This window comes from Entamoeba dispar, genomic scaffold, assembly GCF_000209125.1.
Source record: "Entamoeba dispar SAW760 scf_1105229459999 genomic scaffold, whole genome shotgun sequence".
Lineage (NCBI taxonomy): Eukaryota > Evosea > Mastigamoebida > Endamoebidae > Entamoeba > Entamoeba dispar.
This window is the reverse complement of record NW_001853973.1, coordinates 21,862-47,226: the sequence shown is the minus strand read 5'-3', so window position 1 is coordinate 47,226 and position 25,365 is coordinate 21,862. Positions and strand designations below refer to the sequence as shown.

General features: G+C 27.9%; 15 protein-coding genes across 15 annotated transcripts, besides 21 other annotated features; 9 read left to right on the top strand and 6 right to left on the bottom strand.

The window, feature by feature from the left end:
- Position 1: 1 nt before the first annotated feature.
- Positions 2-4,177, bottom strand: EDI_135380 (uncharacterized protein; the record flags this gene model as incomplete). Its single annotated transcript, XM_001736619.1, has 1 exon — positions 2-4,177. The coding sequence occupies one exon, from the start codon at positions 4,175-4,177 to the stop codon at positions 2-4; it is 4,176 nt and encodes a 1,391-aa protein (XP_001736671.1).
- A 6-nt stretch (positions 4,178-4,183) lies between these two features.
- Positions 4,184-4,342: a microsatellite.
- A 448-nt stretch (positions 4,343-4,790) lies between these two features.
- Positions 4,791-6,359, top strand: EDI_135370 (uncharacterized protein; the record flags this gene model as incomplete). The annotated part of the gene is made up of 1 exon (XM_001736618.1): positions 4,791-6,359. One exon carries the CDS (start codon positions 4,791-4,793, stop codon positions 6,357-6,359), a length of 1,569 nt encoding a protein of 522 aa, XP_001736670.1.
- A 123-nt stretch (positions 6,360-6,482) lies between these two features.
- EDI_135360 (uncharacterized protein) lies at positions 6,483-8,276 on the top strand (the record flags this gene model as incomplete). Its single annotated transcript, XM_001736617.1, has 1 exon — positions 6,483-8,276. One exon carries the CDS (start codon positions 6,483-6,485, stop codon positions 8,274-8,276), a length of 1,794 nt encoding a protein of 597 aa, XP_001736669.1.
- Positions 6,600-6,629: a sequence feature (AT_rich).
- Positions 8,277-8,287: 11 nt separating the features above from the next.
- Positions 8,288-8,381: a sequence feature (AT_rich).
- A 52-nt stretch (positions 8,382-8,433) lies between these two features.
- Positions 8,434-8,467: a sequence feature (AT_rich).
- A 181-nt stretch (positions 8,468-8,648) lies between these two features.
- Positions 8,649-8,749: a sequence feature (AT_rich).
- A 37-nt stretch (positions 8,750-8,786) lies between these two features.
- Positions 8,787-8,818: a sequence feature (AT_rich).
- A 60-nt stretch (positions 8,819-8,878) lies between these two features.
- Positions 8,879-8,913: a sequence feature (AT_rich).
- A 161-nt stretch (positions 8,914-9,074) lies between these two features.
- Positions 9,075-9,153: a sequence feature (AT_rich).
- A 31-nt stretch (positions 9,154-9,184) lies between these two features.
- EDI_135340 (uncharacterized protein) lies at positions 9,185-10,405 on the top strand (the record flags this gene model as incomplete). The annotated part of the gene is made up of 1 exon (XM_001736616.1): positions 9,185-10,405. The coding sequence occupies one exon, from the start codon at positions 9,185-9,187 to the stop codon at positions 10,403-10,405; it is 1,221 nt and encodes a 406-aa protein (XP_001736668.1).
- Positions 10,402-10,453: a sequence feature (AT_rich).
- Positions 10,437-11,669, bottom strand: EDI_135330 (FK506-binding protein, putative; the record flags this gene model as incomplete). Its single annotated transcript, XM_001736615.1, has 1 exon — positions 10,437-11,669. The coding sequence occupies one exon, from the start codon at positions 11,667-11,669 to the stop codon at positions 10,437-10,439; it is 1,233 nt and encodes a 410-aa protein (XP_001736667.1).
- Positions 10,486-10,549: a microsatellite.
- Positions 11,451-11,495: a microsatellite.
- A 250-nt stretch (positions 11,670-11,919) lies between the features above and the next one.
- Positions 11,920-13,191, top strand: EDI_135320 (U3 small nucleolar RNA-interacting protein, putative; the record flags this gene model as incomplete). The annotated part of the gene is made up of 1 exon (XM_001736614.1): positions 11,920-13,191. One exon carries the CDS (start codon positions 11,920-11,922, stop codon positions 13,189-13,191), a length of 1,272 nt encoding a protein of 423 aa, XP_001736666.1.
- Positions 13,192-13,255: 64 nt separating this feature from the next.
- Positions 13,256-13,289: a sequence feature (AT_rich).
- A 53-nt stretch (positions 13,290-13,342) lies between these two features.
- Positions 13,343-15,442, top strand: EDI_135310 (uncharacterized protein; the record flags this gene model as incomplete). Its single annotated transcript, XM_001736613.1, has 1 exon — positions 13,343-15,442. The coding sequence occupies one exon, from the start codon at positions 13,343-13,345 to the stop codon at positions 15,440-15,442; it is 2,100 nt and encodes a 699-aa protein (XP_001736665.1).
- Positions 15,436-15,550: a sequence feature (AT_rich).
- A 109-nt stretch (positions 15,551-15,659) lies between these two features.
- EDI_135300 (serine/threonine protein phosphatase ppe1, putative) lies at positions 15,660-16,574 on the top strand (the record flags this gene model as incomplete). Its single annotated transcript, XM_001736612.1, has 1 exon — positions 15,660-16,574. The coding sequence occupies one exon, from the start codon at positions 15,660-15,662 to the stop codon at positions 16,572-16,574; it is 915 nt and encodes a 304-aa protein (XP_001736664.1).
- A 45-nt stretch (positions 16,575-16,619) lies between these two features.
- Positions 16,620-16,680: a sequence feature (AT_rich).
- A 55-nt stretch (positions 16,681-16,735) lies between these two features.
- On the top strand, positions 16,736-17,383 carry EDI_135290 (eukaryotic translation initiation factor 3 subunit, putative; the record flags this gene model as incomplete). The annotated part of the gene is made up of 1 exon (XM_001736611.1): positions 16,736-17,383. One exon carries the CDS (start codon positions 16,736-16,738, stop codon positions 17,381-17,383), a length of 648 nt encoding a protein of 215 aa, XP_001736663.1.
- Positions 17,332-17,374: a microsatellite.
- Positions 17,384-17,607: 224 nt separating the features above from the next.
- Positions 17,608-18,732, bottom strand: EDI_135280 (uncharacterized protein; the record flags this gene model as incomplete). The annotated part of the gene is made up of 1 exon (XM_001736610.1): positions 17,608-18,732. One exon carries the CDS (start codon positions 18,730-18,732, stop codon positions 17,608-17,610), a length of 1,125 nt encoding a protein of 374 aa, XP_001736662.1.
- An 83-nt stretch (positions 18,733-18,815) lies between these two features.
- Positions 18,816-19,231, bottom strand: EDI_135270 (uncharacterized protein; the record flags this gene model as incomplete). The annotated part of the gene is made up of 2 exons (XM_001736609.1): positions 18,816-19,144; positions 19,177-19,231. The coding sequence occupies 2 exons, from the start codon at positions 19,229-19,231 to the stop codon at positions 18,816-18,818; spliced, it is 384 nt and encodes a 127-aa protein (XP_001736661.1).
- A 53-nt stretch (positions 19,232-19,284) lies between these two features.
- Positions 19,285-19,344: a sequence feature (AT_rich).
- An 18-nt stretch (positions 19,345-19,362) lies between these two features.
- EDI_135260 (uracil-DNA glycosylase, putative) lies at positions 19,363-20,151 on the bottom strand (the record flags this gene model as incomplete). Its single annotated transcript, XM_001736608.1, has 1 exon — positions 19,363-20,151. The coding sequence occupies one exon, from the start codon at positions 20,149-20,151 to the stop codon at positions 19,363-19,365; it is 789 nt and encodes a 262-aa protein (XP_001736660.1).
- Positions 20,152-20,210: 59 nt separating this feature from the next.
- Positions 20,211-20,343: a sequence feature (AT_rich).
- Positions 20,344-20,437: 94 nt separating this feature from the next.
- EDI_135250 (L-asparaginase, putative) lies at positions 20,438-21,499 on the top strand (the record flags this gene model as incomplete). The annotated part of the gene is made up of 1 exon (XM_001736607.1): positions 20,438-21,499. One exon carries the CDS (start codon positions 20,438-20,440, stop codon positions 21,497-21,499), a length of 1,062 nt encoding a protein of 353 aa, XP_001736659.1.
- A 77-nt stretch (positions 21,500-21,576) lies between these two features.
- Positions 21,577-22,311, bottom strand: EDI_135240 (uncharacterized protein; the record flags this gene model as incomplete). Its single annotated transcript, XM_001736606.1, has 1 exon — positions 21,577-22,311. The coding sequence occupies one exon, from the start codon at positions 22,309-22,311 to the stop codon at positions 21,577-21,579; it is 735 nt and encodes a 244-aa protein (XP_001736658.1).
- Positions 22,312-22,363: 52 nt separating this feature from the next.
- On the top strand, positions 22,364-23,095 carry EDI_135230 (tRNA (guanine-N(7)-)-methyltransferase, putative; the record flags this gene model as incomplete). Its single annotated transcript, XM_001736605.1, has 1 exon — positions 22,364-23,095. The coding sequence occupies one exon, from the start codon at positions 22,364-22,366 to the stop codon at positions 23,093-23,095; it is 732 nt and encodes a 243-aa protein (XP_001736657.1).
- A 203-nt stretch (positions 23,096-23,298) lies between these two features.
- Positions 23,299-23,334: a sequence feature (AT_rich).
- Positions 23,335-24,317: 983 nt separating this feature from the next.
- Positions 24,318-24,339: a sequence feature (AT_rich).
- Positions 24,340-24,379: 40 nt separating this feature from the next.
- Positions 24,380-24,418: a sequence feature (AT_rich).
- A 468-nt stretch (positions 24,419-24,886) lies between these two features.
- Positions 24,887-25,015: a repeat region.
- Positions 25,016-25,365: the final 350 nt, after the last annotated feature.

The window sequence follows — 25,365 nt, the reverse complement described above, 5'->3', positions numbered from 1 at the left end:
CCTAATCCACCAACTCTTGTAGTAAGTAATAAAACATCAATTGTTGGATCATTTTAAATTTATCAACAATTTCTGTTCTTTTATTTTGTGGAACACTTCCATCTAATCTATAATATGAGATATAAGGAAATTGTTTAGCAAATAATTGTTTTTCTATTAATTCTAATGTAATATTCATTTGAGCAAAAATAAGAACTCTATGTTCTCCATCTTTTCCAATATTACACATCTCCAATAATTCTGCTAATGCCATTAATTTTGGAGAGTTAGTAATATCATCTATCGATTTTCCTTCTTGTTTTAAATAAGCATCAACTTTTTGTTTCATTGGATGTTGTTCATCAAGAACTAACATCGGATGAACACATAATCTTCTAAAGTAATTTAAAATTTGGAAAATATGATTCTTTTGTTTCTTGTCAGATTTTTGTTGAACTATTTCATCCATATCATTTGTTGATTCAAACTCTTGATATAACATTCTTTGCACTGGGCTCATATCACAATAATAATCTTGAATAATCTTAGGTGGTAAATCTTGAAGTACACTTTCTTTAAGTCTTCTTAAAATAAATGGTAAGACCTGTCTATGTAATTTTTCCATTACAATAACTCCTCGTTCTTGGTCTTCTGGAGAAGCAGCATCTTTTGCAGCAAGAATTGGTTTAGAATATCTCTCACTAAATTCTTTTTCTGTTCCTAAAAATCCTGGCATTAAGAAATCAAATAATGACCATAATTCTAATACATTATTTTGAATTGGTGTACCAGTTAATATTAATCTATGTAATGAAATAATTTGTTTTACTGCTTGTGTTAATTTTGTTTTAGGATTTTTGATAATATGGCCTTCATCTAATACACAATAAGTAAATCTCTTTGTTTTAAACTGTTCTAAGTCATGTCTAACCATTTCATATGAAGCTATCAATATATCTTTCTTTCTTAGTGAATTTAAAACAACAGACCGTTCTTTTACTGACCCTGTATACAAAACTCCTTTGAGGTCCGACTGACTTATAAATTGTTCTATTTCATGTTTCCAATGTCCTGTTAATGTTGGTGGACAAACAATTAGACTTGGATATTCAGCTTCTTTATGAACAGTAACTAATAAGCAGAGTGTTTGTAATGTTTTTCCTAAACCCATATCATCACATAAAATTCCATTAATACAATATTTATGTAAGAATAAAAGCCATGAAATACCATCTAATTGATACGGTCTTAATTTTCCATTAATTGGATGATTAAATACAGAAAATTGAGATATAGATTGACTTCTAATACCATCAAAAAGGAATGAAATAAAAATCTTCTTTTGTTCAATTTCATCACGTAATTTATCAGGAAGATCAGGTGGTGGAGTGACATGAAGTGGAAGATATCTTAGTACAACGCTAAAGCATTGAGCACCTAATCTCCTAATATTACTTTCATGATTCGAATTCATAACTCCTAAAAATGGAGTTATCAATAATGGGAAGACAGGAATTAATAATGTAGCCATTGTAGGTGATAAACACATGTGGTGGAAAATATGTAATGCAGCTAATAATGTTGGAGAAGTGACTGATAATTGAGGGTATATTAATGTAATAAATGTAGTTAATAATTCTTTATGTAATCTTAATAAACGAGAAAGTGTTGTTGCGATAAGAAAAGCATGACTTGAATGAACATTTTTTAATAATGTTTTAATATGGTCTACATGTAATGGACAAGTAGGAAGAAATGGTAAAACAGAAATTGATAAAGGATAATATAAGGATGTTGTTGGATCATCAGGTGGAGGCTCTACAAGTAGTGGAGTTAATATTGATAATAAATAATGTTTATATTCAATATTTTGTGCTAAGAATTTTAAGAAATAATGTAAAGAATATGGTAAAGTAAGATTATAAAAAGTAATTTGTTCATTGTTAATTAATTCTATGATATTAGAATACATTGGTTTAAGATGGTCGATTAATGTAGCGAAGAAAAATCCTAATGATTGTGTATCAGTTGTATTTTGATATAAACGATGAAATAACATAGTAAAATGTTCAGTTAATAATGGAGAATATTCTCTTAATATTGGTTCATGTAATAAAGTAGGATCTCTTACAGAAGGATAAATAGCACCAATGACAATTGCTTTTGTCCTACAAATAACTCCTTGAACCATTTCGTTATATGTTTTTAATGAATGTTCAAGTTTAGAAATTTTATTAGGAACTAATTCTCTTAATTTAGGTAAAATTTGAATAAGTTCTCTACTATTATTAATTGAAGGTAAATTTAATCCAGCACTATTCTCTTTATATGTTTCAACAATCATCTTCCAATCAAATGAATTAAAATCATCATATTGATAATTAGAATATATTTCTTCTAATTTTGTTCTAATTAATGGTGCATGTGTTTCTTCAAATTCAGTTGCTAATGCAGCAAGCATAATTGATTGTGGAGAATTTAGTGATTGAAGAATACAATTTTCAGCATCATTTCCAACCTTTCTTGCAGCTTCAATAATACGAGCAACAATTGTTCCTCCATTAAAAAGTATGTCAATTCTTTCCTTTTGTTCTGCAATAGGAGCATCTCGTTTTACTTTACTAATCACAGAAACAACTTTTTTATCAATTTTACCTTCACTACCTAATTCAAACACTCTTAATAATTTTGGTAATTCTTTAACAATGTTATTTATTGTTTCTGGGAAAGCGTGAGTAATAATAGTAATTAATAAACCTGCATTAGCTACAGCATGATGGAGAAGACGATTATTATGTGGAATAGGATTATCAATAGGTTCATTCAATAAATCATCTATTGTAGGTAAATAATCATTAGCTTCAGATACAACAGCAGCACAACATTGGAAAAATAATTTTTCAAGTGACTTTCCTGTTGGAGGAATTTTTGGCTGATGAGGTAAAGCAGCAGTTAGTTGTGAAAGAATTTGAGATAAAACACTATGATAAGTTTCCATTACTGCTGTTCGTACACTTGGTAATACATGTCCAGAAAATGGGAGCAATTTAGGAATATATTGATCAATTAATATTGTAATTGGAATTGGGGCTTGTTCAGCAGCTATTCTATCAACACACTCTAATAACTGAAGAACATTATTTGTTGATGCAGTTAGTTCATCCAAATCTTCTAAAACATCCCATAACAAAGAACGTATTTTTTGAATAAGCTCAAAGTCAGATTTCATAAAATCTACTAATTCTCTCATAACTTCTGCTGCCACAGCAACTGATTCATCATGGCCAACATCTGTTAATGCTTCAATTAGAATTGGTTTAATTATAATAAAAATTGATTGAATTTGTTTTTTATCAACAATAGCAACAGTATATTTTAATACTAATAAAGCCCCATGTTTTACTTCCCATTCATCTTTATGATACATTTGACAAATAATCTTAATAAATTTACTAACTTCATCTCCTAAATTTCTAATAGCAATACCAATAACTTGAGCACAAGTATCACGAACTGGTGCAATCACTGTATCTGAAATAAAATCACCAAATCTATCTAATGAAATAACTGATAATAATTTTAATGTTAAATCTATTCTCCATTCTTTTCCTACTGCATTTGATTGTGCTCTTAAAACTTCTCTTAGACATATAGCTGCACCATGTCTGATTTCCCATTTAGGGTCAAATATGTTTTGCATCATTTTCTCACAAAATAATTCAAATGGCCATCCGTCACAATTAAAATCTAATTTTTCTGTTGTTTCTATAACTTCAGTTTCCTTTTCTTGTGCTTTTTTTGCTTTTCTTTTCATCATCAACTTTTGACGAGTACTTAATTTACTACTTGAAACTATTTCTACAGGTTGTGCTTTTTGTTTACTATCATCCATTGCTAATAATACTTTATGTGTTTTCATAATTTCATCTAAATTAAATGTTTCAAAAGTCCAGGGCTCTTTTAATGGAGCACATCTCACTACAGGAACATTCTTTGCCATCGCTTCTACAGCAATTCCAGCTGCAGTCCTTGTTTCAAATTTTTTGTGAATGGTATATGGGTATAATCGTGTCAGTAATCTCCCAATTTCTTCTGGTTTTGAATTAATAATCTCACCTAATTGAAGAGCTGCAGCTCTACGAGCAGCAGGTGTTGGAGCAGTTTCGATTAAATCAAGTAATTTATCCAATCGAGACATTCCTCCTTAATTTATTTAATTTATCTTTTTTTCTTTAAGTTTCTTTATATTTTAAATGTTTCATATTTTTTCTTATTTTATAATGATTATTCTCTTCCATGAACCCTTTTTATTTTTTTTATTTTTTGTACTTTCTTTGTTATCTATTATAGTTTGTTATATCTTTTCTCACGCAATTCATAATAACAATTTTACTATAATTTATACAAATAAAAACTACTAATTGGTTTTAAAATTTTTTTTGAAGATGAAAATCAAAAACAATTCTAAACTGAATGAAAAAAGTATCCACGTCACAATGAAAATAGGAAAAAATAAAGTTTAGAAGTTGCTTTGATTAGAAAAATCCAATCATCTCAAAGAACAATAAAAAATGATAAGAAACCATCTTAAAGAATCTTCGACTGATATAACTTATTATTATTGAATCAGTTTAAAACTATTAAATAATTAGGAAACGAAACATAAAAGTAAAGTTCGATTTTAGAATATTCCTCAATGTGTTGAACATTCCAGGTAAAGAAAATAAACCAATCAAATAATACCTGTTGAGGGGGAATTAAGATCAGAGGTAAAAATTACTCAAAAGAGATAGTTCTCAAAATATCAGTAAATGAGTTTAAAAGAAATACAACTTAATAATGGAGGAGATCCATTTATATTTGTAGTTAATAAGAATACCGAATGGAATATACCATATAAACCACAAGCAGCAGTAGGAACGAATAGAGTGTCGATGTTGATCAAACAGCCACAAGAACAAAAGAGTAGTAATCAAGAAATGAAACAAGAAAGAAGAGAGAGAGGAGGAGAGATAGGGAATCAAGGGAATAAACGGAGTGGAGAGAAAATGAATGAAAAAATCAATTATAATGAATATTTAGGGAATATACATAAATATCGAATGAGAGGAGCTAATAAACATTTATTTATAGCATATTATACATTATTTGTAAAACCAGTATTTGAAATATATCAAAAAACATCAAAAAGTCGAGATATTACACAATATACAAAAGAAGTATCAATTGCATATGGAATAGAACCAAATAGATGTTCATCAATGTTTGATACATTAAATAGATGGCTTTATTCATCAAGTGGTTTAACTAAAGGACCAGATTCAATTTTATATCGATCAAGTGAACCATTTTTAAAAAATATAGATAATAGACAACCAAGTGATTATCCATATTATCAAACAACAAATACAACAAATTATCAAACAAAAGAACCATTTAATGGAATTAGTGAACTTCCACGTGATGTTAAAACTGCAATTGATCAAACAAAAAAACCAGCTCCAATGAAACCTATTCCTCGTTATCCTGCACCTTATCCTTTTGGTTATGATAAAGATAATCGTGATCAAAGATATTCTAGAACTTATGATGATCCTTATTATGATGATCCTCGTTTTGATCCAAGATATTCATCATCTCGTTTTGATCCTCGTTTTGATCCAAGATATGATCCTCGTTTTGAAAGATTTGATTTAAGATATGATCCAAGATATGATCGTTATGATCCAAGATATGATCCAAGGTATGATCGTTATGATCCAAGATATGACAATACCACTGACCCTAGAATTGATATGAGAAATGATCCTAGACTTGATCCTAGAATAAATTATGACACTCGTTATGATCGTTTAGAACGTGGGATTCAACAACTAGAACGTCCAAACGAACGAACTCCACTTGAACGTGCTGCTTCTATTGATCGTCCTCCTATTGATTCAAAAACTCCTCTTGACAAAGTCTCCGATCGCACTCAACAAGACCTTCAAAATCGCACTCAACTAGACAGAAATCAACGTCTCCCTTTATCAGACATTCGTCCTTCCCTTAACGACCCCAGAGATCTTCGTGACCCTCGTATCATCGACTCTAGATTCGATCCTAGATATGACAATCGTTATCTTAGAGATCCTCGTTATTTATCTGACCCTAGGTATGATCGTGATCCTTTCCCTCGTGATAATTTAGAACAAGGAATGCCTACAGATAGACCTCTCGTAGATAAAGTACCAATAGAGACTAGAGGTTCATTGCTTGACCGATCAATAATGGATAGAGATACACAGTTATCAATGAACCATGGGATAAACATTCCATTTGAGTTTATGGACAGAAGTATGATTGAGCTAAATGATAGAGGTGATAGGTTTAATGGATAGAAAGCATAATTTTATTTCACCACCATTTAAATAATAGAATATTTGATTGACCAATTTTTTGCCATAATTTACAAAAAAAAAAGTAAAAAAAAAACTAAAAAAAAGAGTGAATAAGAGGAGAGGATGTCAAGAGAAAGATTTATAAGGCAGTTTGAAGAAAAAAGTAAACTTGGAGTAATGAAGAAAAGAATTATTGGAACAGCAGAGATTAAACAAATAATTGCCATGGAATTTTTAGACAATTATAATCAAATTAATAAATTTAATATAGATGAAATGGTACGATGTTTTAAAAACAAATCGAATCATATCACCAAAAGGATATTCGTTGAAATGATGCAATACCTTGATATATATGTCCATAGATGGGGAAAGTTGAGTGAAGAAGTTGTTACATTTATGATGTTTAAAGGATTAGATGAACATTGTATAGGTGAAATAACAAAAAATGGTATTCCAACAAACTTAACAACATTTTTAATTCAAACCTTTAATACATTAGAACACAGATCAATGCAACAAAAAGTAAATGAAATTGTTTATAAATTAAAACCACAGTATTATGGAAAAATTTACAATCAGTATGACTCTTTAAAACTTGGATTAACTCCTTCTCATATTAAGAAAATTCTTATTGATATATTTCAAATTGATAAAGTTATTGTTCCATCATTAGTAATGCTATTAAATGTATTGGTTAAAGACAATATTATTTCATCATCTGATTTTATCAAAATATGTACTTCTATTGAATGGGTTGTTGAAAGAACTCAACACTTTACAATATTAGAATTGTTTACTACTATTTTCAATGTTTTAGATAAAGATTATAAAGGAACTGTTCCTGTTGATAGAATTAAAATCTTTTTAACTAAAACTCTTAATGGAAAAGCAAACTTATTATCAACATCACCTGATATACAATTAGTTGAGTTCCTTCATTATGCTGAAATAATTTCAGATAATATTTTAGACTTTAAAAACTTTTGTGAACATATCGTTGTTCCTATGGTTGATTTACACTCTCTTCCACCATTACAAATTGCTCAAACAAAAAAAGTTACTCCATTACTTCCTTCATCATATCAAAATAAAGAAAAGTATTTAAAAGAACTCTTTACTAAATTAGAAATTGAGACAAGTCTTTGCGATAGAATCCTTCGTTTAATTAATGCTGAAGAAAAAACTCCAGACCTTATTAATATGATCGCACAAACATTCGATGAAAATATTAGAAAATATGGTCATAATGAAGGACTTGTTAGAGCAGTTTTTTTTACTTTTCAACACCATGGCATTGATGCAGATATTCTTGTAGAAACTTCTAAAATTTTTAATAGCCCTATTGACTTAAGTACTGCCCAAACTGTTATTAAAGCATATGTTGAAGACGGAACTAATAAACTTTCTTTATATAACTTTGTTAGGTATTGGCTAGATAGTGATTCTCCATATTTAGATGATACCGATAATGAAAAAGAATCAAAGTTATTGAAACGTACTATTTCGATGTTCCGTGTATTAAATGTTAATGGACTTGTTTCTAAACAGTCAATTATACATTTCATCCAACAACAATATGGAACTCTAAGTTATGAGGAAGTAATGAGTATTGACATTATTATAAATTATCTTTCTTCATTCAAAGGAGAACTTACTTTTGAACAATTCCAATTATTTATGATTGTTTATGAACGTTCATTAAATCCAGATACATTATCTTTAGCATTAACAATTGAATCTATTTGTAATGCAATATGGAATTCTAACCAATTTGCAGTTATTCCTTCTTTATTCAATATCACAACTAATAATGTGCAACAATTTGAAACCTATTGTAAAAATCAAAACATAAATCCTACTCCAAAGTCTTTTACTATGTTTATCCTTCCAATATTACAACAAGGATATAGATAACTGACAATTTCATTATTATCTTTTTGTTTTAAATTTTTTTTAAATGTTTTTTTCTTTTCATCAAATATTTCAAATTCTATAAGACTTATTATTTAAATATATTTTGGAATCAAAGTTTGATTGAAACTTTATTGTCAGAATGTAAATATCGTTTTACTATTAAATTTATTTGTATTTTATATATTTATAATCACTTATTCTTCTCATTTTATATAAGACAATTGTTCATTAAACAATTTTAATAAAATACAGATATTATGTACTCTTTTTTCGTTGCGTTATTTTTGTTATTTTGAACAATAACATATTAAATTTAATACTGTCTATTTTGTCTGTTTGTTTAATGCAAACTTCATTATTATTTAATGAGAGATTAATAATATCTAATATATTGTATTAATTTATCTTATGATATTTCTTAATTAAATGAATAAAATTTAGAATATTCACAAATTAATCAAATATTTTTTTAACGTAAAAGAAATAAAATGTGTTTAACTCATTTTTGACATAATTTATAAATAGAAAATAAATAAAAAAAACAAAACTTCTTTTAACTGATAGTAAAACGTAAAATGAAGATAAATAAGTAAACAAAAATGATAAATATATTTTTAAAATACATAAAAAATAATAACTAAGACCATTTTAATCCTTATAAGAAATAACTACTTTAAATTGTCTGATTTGTTTGTTATCCTTAATAAAAAACTAACTTTCTTCATTTAAAATTACAACTACATGGACGTTACTTCAAATTATTTCACTGAATGTAATTTTGAACAAATAACACTTAACTTATTATTTGTTTTTGTTTATTTTATTAAATAACGTTATTTAAATTAATGTTTTTAATGAAATTTGAAAATTTATTATTCTTTTCCTTCTTTAACTAAAAAATAATTCATATGAGCACTCAACCAAACTCTGTCTTTATTAGTGATATTCCTGACAATTCTAAACAAACTCAAAACAATCTTCTTTTTATTCTAGATAGATATGCCCCTGGTTATATATCAAATTCACTGAGATTTAAGTTCTCTAAAAAGTCAAACAGGTTTATTGCGTTTATAGACTTTGATTCATATGAAAATGCTGTTGCATTGACAAAACAAACCCTTGCTATTCAAATTCAAAATAATGTTCCTTATAATTTCTCATTGATGAAGTACAAACAATCTATATCTTATGGAGCCTATGAGAATAATGTTTTATATGCCAATCACATCTCTGTTGATGAAAAACAAGCCATCAACTGTTTTCATACACTTTATCACCCAACAAAAATAGTTTGCAAACCAACTGCTTCTGATCTATCTTCATGGTACATACTCTCTACATACCAAACAATAGAACAAGCAAAAGAAACTAAAGACTATTTGAATGAACGTAAGGCATTGGGGCCAATGTCTTCTGTTTATTTTTCATACACCAATTCTAAAACACCTCAAACCCAAACACCTCAAGAAAATTCACAGAAAGCGTCATCACCTATTCAACCTCCGAAAAGAAAAGTCTTACAAATTCTACCACTTACTCCAGTAAAATCCTTAAAAGAGAAAAAAAGAAGAGATAAACTTTCGTCCCCTAAATCCAGACAACAACCAAGTCAACAGAATGAAATAGAACCATTACCAAGAATCACTATTGAAGGTCTTTCCGAAGACGATATTAAAACTATACGTAATAATCTAATGAAAATAAAAAATGAAAAGAAATTAGAAGATTATATTATAAGAGTGTTAAATGAAAAGATTAGAACTAATGTTTGTGAATTATGTCAAGAACGTAAAACATTAACAAACCTTTATCAATTCTGTCCTTGTAAACATGTATTTTGTCTAGATTGTTTAGCTCCAAATTTAAATGAATCAATTAAAGACAACCAAATAATGAGATGTCTTCATAATAAATGTCAATCTGAAATAGAACTTAATGAAATAAAAAGGATTGACTTAGGGCTATATCAAAAATATGACAATATGTTGTTAAGTATGTATGTTGAACAACATAAAGATATTGTTCATTGTCCAAATCCATATTGTCAAGGATATATTTACGTAAATACAACAACATCAAGTATGATGAACTGTGAATTATGTGGTTATAAATATATTATAGGAAGATAAATAAAAATAAATTAATGAAATATCAATCAATTTAATTTTCTTTTTTTTCTTCTTCCATTGGAATATTTTCTTTCTTAGACTCTTCTTTTGGTTTTTCTTCTTCCATTTTCTTTGCTTCTTCTTTCTTTTTTTCTTCTTCTTCTTGTTTCTTTTTAATTTCTTCCCACTCTTTCTTACGTTGTGCCTCTTGTGCTTCCTGTAATTTCTTTTGTTCTTCATCAACCTCACTTAGTGAACCTAATACACTGAACATTTTAGCATATCTTTTTTTATCATTCTTTTCTTCTTCCATTCTCTTTCTTTTAATTCCATTCATTTCAGCTTTAACTTCTTTATTATTTGGATCAATAGAAAGAACTTTATTAAAGTCACTTTCAGCTTTTTCTATTTGTCCTTTTTCCAAATAAGCCTTTCCTCTTCTTAATAATGCCTTTAAATTTTCAGCATCTACAGCAAGAACTTTATCTGTGTATTCAATAACTTGATCATATTCTTTAAAATGAAGATGCATTGCTGAGACATTTCCAAATAATATTGTTTGAATCTTTTTAGCTGCTTCTTTTTGATCTTCTGGAATTCTATAATCATTATCAAGATAATCTAGTGCTCTTAAATAACATCTTAATGCTCTCTTTTGTAACTTTCTTTTGACCATTTCATTTCCTTGTGCTTTCTTTTCTTCTGCATGTTTAACTATATTCTCTGGTGCAATTGTAAATGGTGTTGGAACAGGTTCCATTCCTTTAAGTGTAACTTTAAATGTAATCTCTTTATTTGGCTCAATGTTTCTTTCTTTATCTCCACAACTTCCAAATGCATCTTCTGCTTTAAGAGTAAATGTACACTTTTCATTAAGTTTCATTGATTCAACACCTTTTTCAAATCCTTCACAAATCACTGGTATATCTCCAACTTTAAATTTAAAATCTTTTTTCTCTTCAACAACTCTATCACCATCTAACATTGTATAATCAACTGTACACAAACAGTCATCAGTTGGTTTCTCATATCCAGTTCCTTCTACTTCAACTGTCTTTGGAAATCTTTCTTCAACTTCTTCTTCCATTGCTTCTTCATCATGTTCTTCTTCACATCCACAATGTTCATCACTACAACCACAATGTTCTTCTCCACAACCACAATGTTCTTCTTTACATTCACAATGTCCTTCTCCACAACCACAATGTTCTCCTTTACACTCACAGTGTTCTTCTTCACATTCACAATGTCCACACTCAAACTTCTTTTCAGTTTCTGTATTCATTAAATGACTTCTACCTTCATCTTCATGTCTTTTATTTCAAAGTCTGACGTGGTGCATTTTCATTCTTTTTGTTTTACAACACAACGCCACGTTGATAGTTTATTTATGTTTTAAATAACAGAATTTAAAATTATGTTTTCAGATTTTCCTTTTAAAAAAAATTAGGGTTTTTTAAAAAGAAATAACAAAAATAATGAAAGACAACAAGTTTATTTGTTGCGAACTGTTAATATCAAGTGTTTGAACATTTATGAGTGACCCTTTTCTTGTACCATTCAAACAACGATTGGCAACTGAAAAACCTAAACCACAAAAAAGAGTTGAGCGTATTCAAACTGAATTCAAATACAATCACAGTAATGAAGACACTGATAAACAACGACTTTCTATGGCTCAAAAACATATTGAAGATATTAAAAAAGAACATGAACGATTAATGGTTGGAATTACTGATGAGGAGACAAAACCTAAAAGTGTATTAGAAACATTATTTAATGAATCAATTGATCAAAGTAAAAAACAAACATCAGTTTCAGATGATCTTCATTTAAGTTCTACAGTTATAACTAAAACAACAAGACATTTAAATAAAGCATGCACTGCTGTTAAAATAAATAAAAATGAACAAAATAAAGTGTATGTAGCATCATTAAATGGTAAAATCATGATTTATGATTTAATTAATAATCAATATTGTGGAGAACTCACTGTTCCTTGTATTGATAAAACAAAAATAAGACCTGAAATATTATCATTGGCAATTAGTCATGACAATAAATATATTGTAGCTACAACTAAAAATCATCATATACTTATTTATGATTGTTCTAATAACCAATTACTTGGAACACTTAAAGGTCACCAAGATATTGTTACTTCATGTGTTTTTAGAGATGGAACATATGAATTATATAGTTGTAGTTATGATAGAAGTGTTAAAGTATGGAACATTGAAAATATTAGTTTAATGGATACATTGTATGGACATCGTTCAAATATTAATTGTATTGACGCATTATCTAAAGAACGATGTGTAACTGGCTCATCTGATAAGTCTATAAGAATCTTTAAAGTATCAGAAGAGTCTCAATTAATTTATAATGCTTATAATGAAATTGAATGTGTAAGTTTATTAAATGAAACAACTTATATTGCTGGATCATTTGATGGAACATTGTCAGTTTACATAGTATCAAAGAAAACACCAAAATATATATTAGAAGCAGCACATAAACAAGTCACAGCATTATGTACTATTCAATACAGTGATGTTATTTTCAGTGGAGGTGTAGAAGGAATAGTAAAAATGTGGAAAATAAACATTCCTTCTTCATTTAAATCTTCAGAAACACTTTCATTAGAACTTTTGGGTGAGGTTAATGTTGGGGGATGTGTTAATTCTATTGACGTAACAAAAGACCACTCAGCCATAGTTTGTGCAATAGGAAAGAGGTACAGATTAGGTGATTGGAATAAAACAGAAAATGCTGTAAATGGAATATCCATTGTGAAATTACATTGATTGATTTTTAATGCATGTTCTGTTATTGTTGAAAGAAAAGGAAAGAAAAGTTGAAAATAAGAAGAATAATAATTTTTATAAAAAAGTAATTATATTTTCTAAAAGGCTTTAGAACTCAAAAAAAATTAAAATAACTTGATTGAAATAAATTATGAGCAGACAACAACCAATAACCACTGAAGGAAGGTTTGAACAGTTAATGAAAATGAATAGAAGTAAAGACAAACTTCTTGAGTATAGAAGATTGTTACCAATTTTATTAAATTATGGAACAGGAGCTACACCATCTATCATTAAATGTTTATTGAATGAACTTGTTAATGAAAAATCACCATTGTTATTAAAGTATATTGCTGCTGAGTCATTGTACACATTCCCAGAAATGAATTTATCATTTTCTGGAACAGCAAGTGATATTTTCTTTATTATTTATAATCTTCGTAAAGGCCTTCCCGTTGCAAACCATATTACACCAACAAATATCATTTCATTATTAGCTACAGATAATAAATTACTTAATAACCAACTTATTCCTGTATTATTTGCTATTTGTTGTAGAGAAAAAATTTCTGAAACAGAAATATCACAAGTAGATTCTACTATTACTCGATACCTTCAAATGAGTGTTACATCAGGTACATTAGAATTCAATCCAAATAAACTGTCACTACAAATTCAAGAACAAGATGGTAAAATTAGTAATACTCCTATATTCACTGTGATGAACATTTCTTCAAGAAATTTATATACTACTCATATGTCTCAACATCACCAAATTGTGTCTGGTTTAATTCAGTACATTTCTAAAGTGAATGTATCAGTTCAATTATGTGAAACAACTATTTCTTATGTAAATCAAGTCATGCAACAATTCCTTCGTATTCAAAATATACAACCTGTTCATGCTGTTATTTATCATGAAATGGTTCGTTTACTTGGAATAATTGCTGCTCGTCAACCATCCCTCAGTCATAATGTCTCTTCTGTTCTTCAATCAATTAAAATACAAGCAGAACATATTGATCCATTTGTTGCTCTTTCATTTCTTGATGCAACATTAATGATATCATCTGAATTTGTTCAAAGTAATGCACAAAAAGTAAATAGTTTTATTGCTGAGTTTCTTGTTAAAAACAATGGATTTTCTGATATTCTTTTAGTTAGTGAAACTCTAAGAATAATTAAAAAACATTCAATTGCTTTATCAACTGAGTCAATATTCTTTCCATTTACTGCTATTGCAATGCACTCAACCTCAATCCAAAGAGATGTTCTTCCCCTTCTTTATTTATTTATTGGTAATGGTAATGCATCATCAGTGCTACACTATATTTTAGATCTTCCAATTATAGCATTGTTATTAACTATAATACCACCAGGAACTGTTGACCATGAAAAAAAAATAGAGAACTATCAATTTGCTTATAACTATCTTTATCGTACTACATATGAAGGAAATCATTTATGGAAAGGAGAGTATCGAAGTAAATTAGAAGAGCTTCTTCGTAGACCAGAACGTAACAGCGGAAGAGTAAAAGCTGCAACTAAATGTGTTCCAGCTTTATTAAGAGTTTTCTTCCAAGCAGTAAGTGTTCGTTATAATAGTGAGAGTGAAGCATTAAAGATTGTAAAAGAAATTATCTCACGATATGACTGTCTTTATCCTGATATCCAATTTATGAGAGGTGTAAGAGAAACATTTGTTTCAGCGTTGAGTGTGATGATTAAAGCTGCTCCATGTATTTTGAGTGTTTTGGTTGCTGCTTTAGATGGTTTATTAAAAAGTGCAGATTTTGTGGAAAACTCTTACCAAACAGAATTTGCAAATCATTTGTGTTTATTAGTTGGTGAAAATGCTCATTTCATTAAACCAGCAGAAATTGAATTCTTACTTGCAGAAGTTGACCCTCAAACATTTGAAGACTCTAACTATCCAGAATACTTACAAATTTCTCTTCTTTCTTTATATTGCAAATTAGGACAGGCTATTGGTCAAAATTCTAAAGTTAAACTCACGTTATGTAAATTGATTGGAAAGGTAGATGATTATCCAATGTTATCAATGAGAACTACTGAACTTTATGCTTTGTTTGCTACTCCAGGATTGGCTGAAGCTACTTTTAGAAATTTACAATTTGATTATATTGATGTAGACGCCCCACTCCCTGCTCTTGTTTCAACTTTAGAAGCATCTGATGCACATCCACTTCATCCATTTACGTTATTTGTGAATGAAAATGAAAGTAATTAATTTTTAATTATAAATATATGTTATTTAAAACATTTTATTAAAACCCTTCATATTTAACTAAAAAATTATAGTAAAAATATGTTATTTTTATTATTTAATTATAATTAACTTCTTGATTAAAAGGACGACTTGAAGAAATAGTATTTGAAGCAAATTATATTTTTCTGAACTACCCAGAGATCTTAGAAAGCTAAATTAAAGTTAACTTAGTCATTTTATGGATATTGATAAGTGTATAGAACAAGTGAAAGGAGGCGATGTTCTAAGTGAACATGATTTATTAGAACTATGTTTTACAGTAAAAGCAATTATGGCATTAGAATCGAATGTTCTTGAAATTAAAACACCGGTAACAGTATGTGGAGATATTCATGGTCAATTCTATGACTTATTACGACTTTTTGAAATTGGAGGAAATATTCCAGATGTACAATATTTGTTTATGGGTGATTATGTTGATAGAGGAATCTATTCAATAGAAACTATTACATTTTTATTATTACATAAAGTAAAATATCCAGATAGAATTCATTTGTTAAGAGGGAATCACGAAACAAGAATGATTACTCAAGACTATGGATTTTATGATGAGTGCATTCAAAAATATGGTAATCCTGCTGCTTGGACTATTTTCATGGATGTATTTGATTATTTTAATGTTGCTGCTGTTATTGATAATTCTATTTATTGTGTCCATGGAGGACTTTCACCAACACTAAGAACTATTGATCAAATTAGATATTGTATTGACCGTAATGAAGAGGTCCCACATGAAGGATCATTCTGTGATTTAATGTGGTCTGATCCTGAAGAGAATGAAAAAGGAATGAGAGTAAGTTCTAGAGGAGCTGGATATCTTTTTGGAAAGAAACCAGTTGATGAGTTTTGTCAAATTAACAATATACAGTTGATTGCTCGTGCACATCAATTAGTTATGGAAGGATATAAATATCAATTTGAAAATAAATTGGTCACTGTGTGGTCTGCACCAAATTATTGTTCACGTTGTGGTAATATTGCTTCTATTATGAAAGTAAATGAGAATTTAGAACAAAAATTTACATTATTTGATGCTGTTTCTGATGAGGATAGACCAATTCCAAAGAGGGTTGTTGCTTCTATGTTTAACTAATTCAATTAAAACACTAAATAGTATCTTTTAGTCTTCTTTTTGTAGTTTAAAAACAAAATAAATTAAAAAATAACTTAATTATAAGATTAGTAATACTAATTTAAATGAATATGAAACAATGAATTAAGAGATTTCAAGGGTATCTAGAAAAGTTATTGGTTATGTCTTGGGAAGATTTTGATATTGCAGAAGAACCTGATTTTGGAGAGACCACTTCTACATTAGCAGCCTTAGCACCAGAAACCAAAGAAGAAACAAAAACTGTTAGTAATAAGGAACTGAAAGAAGCAAAGAAAAATAATGTAAAAGTTGTAGAAGAATATGTTGATCCAACTGAAGGAATGACTGAAGAAGAAAAGTCATTGGCTTTGAGAAGACAACAAGAAGAGTCAGACATTAAAGGAGCAGAAAGGTTGTATCAAGGAGTTGATGACTTGCATGAATTAGACACTATGTCAGTTATTACTGATAAAGATTTCCAAAAGTATGGTAAGTTATTAGGATTAAAGGGTCATGCTCTTTATAAAGAAAAATCAAAACAATATAAATTACTTGTTAAAGAATGTATGAGAGAATTAACTAATGATTTAACAAGTGTTGAAATTAAAGAATTAAGTGCTTATATGGAAGTACTCTTTAATCAACAAGTTCAAATTGAGAAAGAGGCTGATAAAAAGAAAAAGAAAGGAGGTAAAAAGAATTTAGCTAAACCTGCTACAACTGGAAAGAAATATACTGAAAGAGTAGAAGATCAACTTGAAGATGATTATTATGATGATGAAGATGAAGACGATTATGATTTCATGTAATTCTTCTTGAATCAATTTTTATTTATGAAGTCAATTTCTTTTTTATAAAACAAACTTATTTTAAAAGATACTTTTTGTTTTTTTTAACACTTTTTTAATGTACTACTTATTGGCTGGTCTATTAATTCTGAACAAGTACAAAATAATCTAATCTTAAAAGCGTAAGAGTATATAGAAAGAATGTTCAAACCAATACAATATTTTAAATAAAAATACATTAGAACTTATTGAATATTGCATTTACTCACTTTCTTTGGTCTAGACTCTATGGCTCTAATATCACATATTAATTCTTCAACTGCTCGATCAAAGTTATCGATTGAAGTTGTTGCATTAACACTGAATACACGATGAAAACAAATGTCATTATCTTCTGGTGTTTCTTTAAAATCATTTCTAACAATGACAAATCTTTTATATTTTGATGTTAATTTCTTTTCTATGTCCATAACATATTCAAGGGATTTCTCTATTTGTTTTGAATATACTAAAATAAATCCATCTGCTTTTTTATCATCAAAATCACTAATTTGAATAAGACAAGGAACGTCATTAATAATTGAAGTTTTTCTATAAATGTCAGCAATAGTATTATCTTTTTGTTCAACAAATTTTCCAAAAACGTAATGAACAATAAGTGAAGTCTTTCCTACTCCAGTTATTCCAAGTACACTTATTTTATAATTATTTTTCCATTTCTTTTCTATGACTGGTGAATTTGAAGGAGTAATAACTCTTTCAGGAATGGGATTTGTTGGTATAATTTTTGATTTTTTATTTAATCCATGTCCACATAAAGGACATTTAGCATTTTTTAAACATTCTAATGAAATAAGACATTCATAACAACACCGTGGCTGAATATGTTTTGCACAAAATTCACATTTAGATGGGTTTTCAATTGGTGCTTTAAAACAAATTTCACAGTAAATTGTTTGTGGCATAACAAGAGATGTAGAATGTCTTGATTTAATTGCATCATTTCTTCTTGTGACCATAACCTTTGGAATAACTTCTTCAATAAAGTCTGCTTTTGCTCTATCTGGGAGAGTAAATTTTTCAGGAATAAGTTTAAGAAATGAAATAGCAATAAAGCCACAGACCTCTGTTTCCTCACTCCCTTGATTTAAACCTTCTCTATACCTACCAATAATCCATTCTGGTGTATTGATAGCAATAACATCAATCACAGTATTTGCAGGAACTTCTAAAAATCCTGACTTGTATTCAGGTGGAAAAGAACTAATTGTTCTTGCTTTTAATTCATATACAATAACACTATTAGGTACATTTTGACTGAGTTGAAATGACATAAAATTATAATGCTCAATATATACTGAGAGAATCATTGAGAATTTAGTCTGAAATTTAGTAGATGTTTTAAAAACTATCTTAGTAAAGATTGGAACAATTTTTTCTATTGGTATTCGACTTAAATGAAGGAATTCAAACAATGAATATAATATTTCCCTTTTTGTTCAATTGGAATGAAATATAATAATGCCCGTAACTGATGTTTTTGGATTAATAAATTATTTTTCATAATCAAAATAGCATTATTATTATATATCTCAGGAAAAATTGGTGATGAACGAACAAGTAAATAAATCAGTAAATCACATAACTCACGTACATTAGTTGATTTTATCATTTCTTCCACATTAACTTCTGTCAATTCCTTTATTTCATCAAAAAGATTACTTGGTGAAGGAACTGCAAGTTCAAGTAATTTCTTAATACAATTCTTTAAATTAGTATTGTCTTTTTTTTTCTTTACGTTGTAAATAAAATACAAACAAGAATTAGTTCATGAGTATCAATCACTAGATTTGTTATTTCTTTACTCATATTAAAAGAACTAAAAATTACTTTGATTTTCTTTTCAACATCTATACATAAACTAATAATACTTAATATATATTTTACTATTTTAATTATTAAAACATTAATATTGAAAATTACTCATTAATTAAGTTCATTCATAAGGTTAACACCCAGTTGATTGGTTCTTTTCCTATTTGTTTAAGATAATCATTGCATTGTACAAAATGGTTACAATTATCAAATCCTCCTTTCGCTAATGGAGATGGATGTGGTGCTTTTAAACAACAATTCTTTGTTGAATCAACACCACTGGCTTTTTTCTGTGCAAAAGCCCCCCAAAGAAGATAGACAAGACCTTCTTTCTTTTGGCAAAGAACATTAATAATATCATCTGTAAAATTCTTCCACATTTTTTCATGAGAATTAGACTTTCCTTCTTTTACTGTTAATGTAGCATTAAGCATTAACACTCCTTGTTTTGCCCATTCTATTAAATATCCATGTTTTGGAATCTGAAATTCTGGTACTGTTCGTTTTAATTCTTTATAAATTGTTTTTAATGATGGTGGTATGGCAATTCCTTTGTTTACACTAAAACATAATCCATGTGCTTGATCTTTTTTAATATAAGGGTCTTGTCCAATAATCACAACTTTAACCTGTTCAAATGGCGTAACATTAAAAGCATTGAAAATTAATTCTTTCGGTGGGTAAATAGTCTCTTTTTCATACAAGGAAGCAATGTTTAATATCTCTTTGTCTTTAACATATTTCTTAAATACAGGCTCTAAAACTTGTCTCCATCCTGGATCAGTTAAGTACTTAAATAAAGGATGATCCCATACTTCATCACTAGAAACTGTTTGGGATTGAGCTGGTTTTTTTGTTTTAAAGAAATCAGTTATATCAGTTTTCCCTTTCTTACAATCACATCCTCTTTTCATATTTCTTTTTGTGATATAACTTTTAAGTTCTCTTTCATTTTTACTAAATAAAAATGAGGTTTTTATTTTTTATATAACATTATTTCTAAAAATAATAAATTGAGATTTAAAATTATTGTTATTTAAAATAAGGGTTTTCCTAAAATTATATAAATAAAATACTTATCAATTAATAAAATAAAGAAATAAATAGAATATTCGTCAGTAAAAAAGATTTTCGATTGATTTCTTAACCATTCTGTTAATTATAGACAAAAAAAAAGGAAAACTTGATTAGTTAGACGAAATGATCTTCTTGTATATTCTTTTATTGTTTTCAATAGCACAAGCAACACATAACCCAAAGCATGTTCTTATTGTTTATTCAGGTGGGACAATTGGAATGAAACAAGGAGAACAAGGATGGGAACCACAGCCTGGATATCTTCAATCATTAATTCAAGAAATGCCGCAATTCCAAAGTGAAACATTACCATATTATGATTTTATTGAATTAAGCCCATTACTTGATTCATCAGCAATGACACCAAAAGATTGGGTAAGAATAGCAGTTGTAATTAATGAGAATTATAATGATTATGATGGATTTGTTGTATTGCATGGAACTGATACTCTTGCATATACTTCAAGTATTCTTTCATTTATGTTTGAGAATTTAAATAAGACGATTGTAGTTACTGGAGCACAAACACCATTATGTCAACCATATTCAGATGCTACAAATAATTTACTAAGTGCATTAACAACTGCTGGTGATATTCCAATTCCAGAAGTTGTTGTTACATTTGGAGGACATTTATATCGAGGAAATCGAGTTCAAAAGTTAAAAGCAAATAGTTATGAGGGATTTGATTCAGCTAATTATCCAGCATTGGCAATGTTTGGTGCTGAAATTCTTGTTGATTGGCCACACGTTAATCCATATGCTAATGCGCCAATGAGATTTATTCCTACAGTTACAGATGGTGTTATTATTATCTATCTTCATCCAGGTATTACATCAACATTTATTGAAGCAGTTTTAAATAATAATGTTAGAGGTGTAATATTAGCAGCATTTGGTGCAGGTAATGGACCTGATAAAGAAAACTTTTTAAAACCAATGAGAGAAGCAATTCAAAGAGGAGTAGTTATTGTTGATATAACACAATGTCATATGGGAAGAGTTGATTTAGATGATTATAGTGCAGCGTATGGATATAAATCAATTGGTGTTGTTAGTGGTGGAGATATGACTATTGAAGCAGCATTCACTAAATTAACATGGTTACTTGCTCAAGGAATGACTCCAGATGAAGTAAGAAATAATATTAAATCGAATCTTAGAGGAGAATTAACTATTCTCTAATAATGTATTTGGTTGTTTAATTGAAAAATTTTTACAATAGGATTTAAAGAATATAAAACTAAAAAGAAATTAAAGTTTTAATGAATTGTTGAATAATTTTGAACTTCAGTTTCAAGAATTTTAATTAAATCTTTTGTTTTAGTATCATCATCTTGACTAATTTGATCAACTGCTGATAAATCAATGACTTCTTCTCCTTTGTCATTGATTTGAATAAAAGAATCATCATCATCAATAATTATTGGTTTTTCTTGTATTAAACTTAAATCAATATTAAATACATTAGATTTTTTTGGTGGTTGTCTTATAATTTGAGGTGGAATATCAGAATCTCTTTTAACAGTATTTATGTTTGGTTGTTGTATATTAAACTTTAGTTGTTTCATTCTTGAATCACTTTTTCTAATTTTTAATATTGGGTTGATTGATGGAGGTGGAATAATATTTCCATTTATAGGAAGAGGTGGTTTTGAAGCAATATTATGAATAATACTATTTGTTGATGTTAATTGATTAGTTAATGTTTTTGTATTATTTGTGATGTATGATGGTGGTTGAAGTAATAATAAATCTGATACTGTGCTTTTTATTGGATTATTTTGAGAAGTAAAAGGAGATTGATCTAATAAGATTTCTGTTTCATTATTTTGTGGGTTTTCATCTAATTCTATAACTTCGATTTTTTCCATAGAAATAGGTTGAATATCTATATATTTAATTCTACTAGTATCATAACTATTATACAATTTAGAATTTGGAAGATTATTATAAATTTTTTTAAGTTGTTGAATAAGTATGTAATCTCTTTTCATCTTAAGTATTTTGTTTTTCTTAGATGATCTCAAAATCATATTCCACTATTCTATGTCTTCAGAACATCAAATAACAGAACACTCACATGATTCAATAATAAAGAAAAAGAAAAGTATTAAGCCTTTCCACAGAGTTCATGCACATAGAAATCCTCTTGCTGATAGTCCATCAACAAATCCTATTACACCACAATCTCTTGATTGGAAATTATATTTTCCAAATGGAAAACCAGCAGAAATGCTTGATATTGGATGTGGATGGGGAGGATTAGTTAGGGAGGTAGGAATAATTCAAGAGAAAAATGTTCTTGGAATGGAAATTCGAGATCCAGCAGTTCAATACGGATTAGAAAAGATTCAAACTGCCAGAGAAAAGAATGAATTGATGAATGTTTGGATTATTCAATGTAATTGTATGAAGTATGTTGACAATTATTTTGTTAAAGGTCAATTATTGAAAATATTTATAACATTTCCTGATCCTCATTTTAAGAATTCAGTAAAACGAAGAAGAATAATCAACCCACATTTTGCTGCTATGTATGTTTATCTTTTAAAACCAGGAGAAGGAATGTTGTATACAGCATCTGATGTAAAAGAACTTTTTGATTGGAATACACAAAGTTTGGATCAACAACCACTATTAGAACGAATGCCAGATAACTATACTGACGATTATTTAAATATTGTAATGTTTAAAACAGAAGAAGCTAAAAAGGTTGATAGAGAACAAAGACAAAAATGGGGAGCTTGTTATAGAAGAAGAATAGAAGAACCATTCTAACTGACTGATTTTTATTATTGGTTTAGTTTAATATTTTTTTTTATTCTTTATCTCATTACTAAAAGCATAATTTGTGAGTTATTTTTTTTTTGAGTTTTATTGATAAACAGTGTTTTTAATAATATTGTTGGTGCTTCTTCTTTAGTATGATGTTTTTAGTGGTTTTGAGTTATTGAATTAAATATCTATTTAATCACTCATTGAAAAATATTATATTTTTATGTTTTCTTTAATAATATGTTTCTTTATACTAACATAGTTTCTATCCTTTATTTTTGAAGATTGTATGTAATAGTTTCAATAGACTAAATAACATTTATTTCAATAAATACTTATTGTGATTTGAGTTGTTATAAGACGAATGCTTAAGTAATATATTCAAAAATTATTGATATTTAATGAAATATCTTAATCAATAGGTAGTATGGATGAAGTGAGTAGTAGTATTATTCTTTTGTTTAATTAAATAAAGGTTTAGTCATTATAACAATAATATTAATGATTCTATAATATAATATAGAGATTTGATGATTATTGAGGTGATATTTAACTTTGTTACTAATAATAAAGTTATGACTAACAGCTAGAAATAACATGCTAACATAATTCAAAGAGTTATATTAATTACAAGTAATTATTTCTCACAGTACCACTAATACCATGTAATTCTATCAAAAAGGAGAGAATACAAATCTATTTAAACAAAACACTTTTATTAACATTGTTGATCCATTGATAAATCAATATAATCTTTTAATTTAGTGACAGTACATAAATGAACATTATGTTGGTTAACAAAATATGGAATTGATTATACATTAATCAAACATTTATCAACCAACTTACATTACTATTAATTTGATTTCTTGTTGTAAATAATTAATATATTTTCAATTTGTATAATTCTCATACTTTTTATCATTATTCATTTTTTTTATCATTTGAAATAGATATAAGAATACAGTAAAGTTATTATAATATTTTATCAATACACATTGTTTATATGAATCACATTAATGACAATTTGTAATTAAATCATCAAATTTATTGAATTTAAAAATGAAACAAAAAAAACATAATATTCTAACTAATGAAATATAAATGACATCACTTACATTAGAACAAATTTGATCAATGATACAATGAAGAAGATAGAAAAAGAAGTTATGATAAAATGTGATAATAGTTCATCTTTTGATTGTTAAGAATTTAATACATCAACTTTAAATAAATTATTATTTATTGTAATGGAATGTTACCAGATAAATGAGTTAATGATAAACGTATAATTTAAATATTTTTTTATTTCATTGATTTAATTTACAACAGTTATTAAAATTGTTCATTCATTATTAATTTCTTTTTACTCATTATTTAGTCAACAAAACAACAATAAAAATGAAATATACAAAGATTTATTCTATTTCAATATATAGATAGTTAATTATCAGATAATTATTAAATGGCATTTCTAATTTTATAGTGTTAATGATGTTTTAATTTTATTTTAGATTAAAGAAAAATGGTCCCGGCGGGGATCGAACCCGCGACCCTCGCATTTCTCTTTTCTATAAGTACGATGCACTACCGACTGTGCTACGGGGCCTTCTTATTTATTTATTCTTTCTTTTACTCTAAGACTGCTTTTTTGATTGCTTCTGACCTTATTTTTTAATTGAGACAAAATTAAACACCCAAATGAATTAACAACACAGTTTCTCTCATACAAATTAAAAACAGACAACTTCAAAAATAGTTCCATCTATTTTAGTGGTCGTCATTGTGTTTTTGATTTTATTTCAACTATAACAATTCATTTGGGTGTGAGTTAACTTACTCTTGTTTCTACAAAGTACATCTTCAATTCACTTAAATTTAAGTGTGTTGGTACTAACTCTGTCTTATCTTCTTTTTTATAGAAAAGTCCACATAACATCATCTCCCTGTGTAGTATAACCCATTCTTAAAAACATGAAAAGAATAGTTTAATAAAATTATAAACACCAAATAACAAAAACTGAACAAACATCACTTGTAATGTAAAATAACTTATTAAATATGAATGATATAAAATGAGTGTTTGTGACAGCAATAAGAACAAACCTTGTAAGTAGTTTTACTGAATTAACTGAGTGGTAAAGATAATATTTGAATTTTATTGTAAGCAATACAAAAAGAAAATATTCATAAAAAGAACAGAATGACGTTAGAAACATCTGATTATGTGTTTGTCTTTATCAAGAAGATCTCATATTTCTCTTATATGATTC